Source organism: Corvus hawaiiensis, chromosome 10, assembly GCF_020740725.1.
Source record: "Corvus hawaiiensis isolate bCorHaw1 chromosome 10, bCorHaw1.pri.cur, whole genome shotgun sequence".
NCBI lineage: Eukaryota > Metazoa > Chordata > Aves > Passeriformes > Corvidae > Corvus > Corvus hawaiiensis.
In genome coordinates this window covers 26,797,872-26,802,335 of record NC_063222.1, presented here as the reverse complement: position 1 = coordinate 26,802,335, position 4,464 = coordinate 26,797,872, and the positions used below count along the sequence as shown (strand labels likewise).

The following is a 4,464-nucleotide window of genomic DNA, read 5'->3' as shown; positions in this document are numbered from 1 at the left end:
TCTTGTTAATATAAAGCCAGCCTCAACAAATTCCACTTTTTGAATGTCATGTAAAAATTGAGGAAGGGGGACACTTCTTCAAGAGGGAGCAAAGGAAGAAGTTCAGACCATGCTGGGAAACAGGAGGAGCCTGGAACTACCACCCTGTCAGCCTCTCCCTGTGCCTGGGAAGAGCATGGAGTATCCTGCTGGAAGCTGTGCCAGGGCATGTGGAGGGCAGGGAGGGGCTGAGGACAGCCAGCACAAGACTGGCCACATCAGAGGACACAGGAAGGGCTGCTGATGTCATCTCTGGATTCTGCACGGCCTTTGACACGATCCCAAACATTCCTCTCTGGAGTGGTGGGTGGATGGGGGGCTGCAGTGAGGGAATCACGGTGCTGGCCAGTCCTGCTTTAAGAAAATGCTTTATTTGTATGTAAATTGATGAAAACACAGAGTGCATTGGTTTTTCCAGGGGGCAGGGGCAGCACCGAAGTCACAGACACCAACTTAAGGAAACAGTGAAATTTACTACAATGCAAAACTGCCAAGAGTTACAGGAGGAGCTCAGCAATGCACTTGAGCATTGGCAAGGAATTCCAGGAGGATGTTAAGGACCAAATTCCGCAGTTGTGGATCAAGACAAAACTCTCCTCACCTTAAGTGAATCAGAACTTCAGCTCAGAGGAAATCCATGCAATGCAGAAAAGGAAGGATACAGAAATAGAACAAGTGTAGAGCTTTAACAATCCAGCTTTTAAGTAGAAATTAAGACTAATGCTGGGTTGCTGCACTAGATTTTCATCTAATAGAAGTCGTCGGGAAGAATTCTCCTGCACAACTCCCTCGGTAGGGCAGAAGTGTAGCACAGCTCTTGCACTCTGTCCCACAGGTAGATGCAGGAATCCTGATAAATCTGCAGCAGGAATTCCGAGAGGGCTTTGAGAGGAGCTGGGATGGTGCCAGATGAGATTGCCGTGTGCCATAGTGACACAACTAGAGACACAAACAGCAAAATAAAGCTTGGTTCTCTAAGAGCAGCCCACATTGCAGATGCTCCTGTTTGCTTACCAGAGCAGTGGCTTTTGCCAGTCAGGTAGAGTTCTGGAATGTGGATGTTGTTGACCTGGCCGATTTCAGTTTTAGACCACGTGTCCTGCAGCAGTGTCTCCATCCTCGGATGAATCTCCAGAGGTTCAGGGTTCGGGAGTTGCTGCTGTATGAGAGCATGGAACCGCTGCTGCAGCCCATCCAGCTTCCTCAGGAAAAGCAGTGGGGACTCCTCCTTCTCAACAGCTGAAAGCAGCTCCTTTAACTCAATCTCTTCTAACTTCAGCTTTTCCACATCCTCGATGAGGGGATCGTATTTCAGTGAAATGCAGCTGTCGAGTTCATCCAGCGCACTCAGCAGAGCTGCTTTTTTGATCTCCAAAGCATCACCAAGTTCATTAAAATACTGCAGCACAGCTTCCCTGTCACTCTGCAGGGCGCTCTGGCACTGGGCCTTCTGCTGCTGCAGCCTCTCGGAGCACGAGAACGCCTTGGAGTGGGATTTATCCGTCAGCTCCGCCAGGAGCTTTCCCGAAGCCTCCTTGGCTTTCCTGTAGGCGCTCTGAAGGTCATCGATGGGGTGCCCGTGGTGCTTGCCGATGGTGAGGCACTGGCCGCACACCAGCTGCCGGTCCTGCAGGCAGTAAATGTTCAGCGGCTGCCGGGGGTGTGCCCTGCACGTCCCCGCCTCGGCCCCGGCCCCGGCCCCGGCCCCGGCCCCGGCCCCAGCCCCGGCCCCGGCCCCGGCCCCGGCCCCGGCCCCGGCCCCGGCCCCTTCCTCCTGCTGCCACTTCTCGATCACGGCCTTCAGGGCGAAGTTGAGGGGCAGCGCTTCGAGCCTGGCAGCGGGAACGGACACCACGGCCCTGCAGGTGGGACAGCGCAGGTGTCTCCCGCTGGGAAACTCGTGCGAGGGCTGCAGCAGGTCCTGCAGGCACCCCTGGCAGAACGTGTGCGAGCACGGCAGCACCCGCGGCTCCTGGAAGATGTCGTAGCAAATGGCACAGGTCAGCTCCTCCGCCAGCCGCTCCATGGCCTGCCAGGGACACACACACACACGAACAACAGGGGTTCATCTCTGCTCACAACCATTGCCTCAACAGCACATTTCCTGAGCGGGAATTCCCTGCCTGGGCACTTCACTGCTAAGGGGGGAAGAAAAAAGAATGGATGTGAGCAATGGTTCAAGGAGCTCAGCAAATTCCAAGCTGCACTCAGAGAGCATTCATCCCACCGCAGCCAGATCATCCATATCCAACCTCTGCCTTAAAAAGCCCGGAAAAGCAGCCCTCTGCCACTAGATATTGGTTACAGCAGGAAACAGTAGCAGAGTGCTAAAAGCCAGAACTAGAATTTCTAAATAACCTCAGAGCTGTGGAAATTCCACCAGGAGTAACATTTTCAATGTGAACAGAGGTACAAAATTTTTTTCCCCTCCTTGTTTCAAGTGTTACTTTTTGTAACATAAAATAGTCATAAGTGCATTAAACACATTTAAAAGCTCTCCCAAGGCTCTGGCACAAAAAGTCCAACTCAGCAGCCCTCACAGACAACACCACACCAGGAAATACTCCTGGGTTACTATTAAGCACAAAACCTAAAAATTAAGTTTCACTTTCCATTCTCTGCAGTGTTGCTTTGTTCTATTCCCCAGCTGAGTGAAATCACACTGCAGTCCCAAGCAGCAGTAACACTAAAGCCTATTTTCATAATAAATCATAATCCTGGTCTTCCTTTTGCTAAGAAATGGGGACATTGGTACCAAATTTCCTTCTCTTGGTGCCACGCTTTCCTGCCCCCTTCATCAGCTCCAGTCAGCTCTGGGGTCTTTGCTACAGCAGAAACACTGTTCAGGGACTCAGATGCTCATGAAAAGCACCACATCGGCCACGCTGAACTTTGTACAAGCTGTTATTGCACCATATTTGCTTAATTCCCATGCTCAGTTTGACTCCCCCACGCTCCTGCTGATGAAGGCCCAAGTGCAGAAATAAACCCAGTGCTCCTGATACATTTACGTGAGGAAACAAGCCCCTGTGTGTCCAAGCACTGTGCTGGTAATTTTAAAACCAAACTTCAAGAAAGCAGTAGAAAGCAGGGCCAGGACTTAGTCTCTGATGATCCTTGTGGGTCCCCTCCAAATGAACCATATTCCCCTCCATCTTTCGATTCCCTTGCCAAGACTGACTCTCCATCCCTTATAACTCTCTCAAAGCTTCTGGTCTTGAGCATTTACCTGTTACTCACCGCACAGTCCCGGGCAGCGGAGCCAGAGGGAGGAACACACCTTGACCTGTCCCCTGCAGCTCCCACAGACAGCGGGGATCGATGGGCGCCGTCCCTGAACGAGCAGCTGGGAAAAGGGATCCACGCCTGGAACCTGCCGAGTCACAGCGATAGGAAAAAACGGGAATACGATAAAAGCGGCGCTCACGCGGCCCCGAGCCCCGCAGCGCCCCGGGAGAGCAGCGCTCACCGGGCCGGGCCCTCCCGGACTCCTCAGGCTGCGGGGACCCTCAGCGCCCGCCCGGGCACCCACCGGGGCTGTCCCGGGGCTCCGCTCGGCGATGGAGCCGCTCCCGCGCCCTCAGGGCCCCGCCCGGCAACGGCCGCGGGTGCCAATGGCGGGAACAGGCGGGAACGGGCGGGGCCGAGGGAGGGGACGGGGCCGAGGGAGGGCCGGGACGGAGCCGAGGGAGGGCCGGGACGGAGCCGAGGGAGGGGCCGGGACGAGGCCGAGGGCGGGGCCGGGACGGAGCCGAGGGAGGGCCGGGACGGAGCCGAGGGAGGGCCGGGACGGAGCCGAGGGAGGGCCGGGACGGAGCCGAGGGCGGGGCCGGGACGAGGCCGAGGGCGGGGCCGGGACGGAGCCGAGGGAGGGCCGGGACGGAGCCGAGGGAGGGGCCGGGACGGAGCCGAGGGCGGGGCCGGGACGGAGCCGAGGGAGGGCCGGGACGGAGCCGAGGGAGGGCCGGGACGGAGCCGAGGGCGGGGCCGGGACGGAGCCGAGGGCGGGGCCGGGACGGAGCCGAGGGAGGGCCGGGACGGAGCCGAGGGAGGGCCGGGACGGAGCCGAGGGCGGGGCCGGGACGGGGCCGAGGGCGGGGCCGGGACGGGGCCGAGGGCGGGGCCGGGACGGAGCCGAGGGAGGGCCGGGACGGAGCCGAGGGCGGGGCCGGGACGGAGCCGAGGGCGGGGCCGGGACGGAGCCGAGGGTCCCCGCAGTGCCTCCCCCGGGCGGCAGGAGCGGGGTTTTGTGGCGCTGCGATGGCAGAGCCGCGGGAGGAGCTCACCGGGAACGGTCCCTCGGTGCCAGCAGCCGGGAATCACTGCAGGGCTCAGGCGGGATGGAGCATCAGAGACGGTCTCGCTCCATGGGCAGGAAGGACTCCGAGGCAGCGGTGACACGGAAGGGGAGCCGCGTTCATCCCG

At 58.4% G+C, this 4,464-nt stretch overlaps 1 protein-coding gene across 1 annotated transcript; it reads right to left on the bottom strand.

Moving 5' to 3' along the window:
• Positions 1–391: 391 nt before the first annotated feature.
• On the bottom strand, positions 392–4,411 carry TRIM59 (tripartite motif containing 59). Its single transcript, XM_048313874.1, has 4 exons — positions 4,326–4,411; positions 3,269–3,412; positions 1,799–2,068; positions 392–1,720 (listed from the first exon to the last, which is right to left on the bottom strand). Exons 3-4 carry the CDS (start codon positions 2,063–2,065, stop codon positions 788–790), a joined length of 1,200 nt encoding a protein of 399 aa, XP_048169831.1. The 5' UTR covers positions 2,066–2,068; positions 3,269–3,412; positions 4,326–4,411; the 3' UTR covers positions 392–787.
• Between the last annotated feature and the right edge of the window lie 53 nt (positions 4,412–4,464).

What these genes read in the sequence shown, in the direction of transcription:
- TRIM59 (XM_048313874.1), bottom strand. Translation starts at nt 2,065, where the DNA reads ATGGAGCGGCTGGCGGAGGAGCTGACCTGTGCCATTTGCTACGACATC. An exon ending in AGCAGGAGGAAGGGGCCGGG is followed by an intron (nt 1,721 to 1,798) that starts GCCGGGGCCGGG and finishes GCCGGGGCCGAG; the next exon opens with GCGGGGACGTGCAGGGCACA.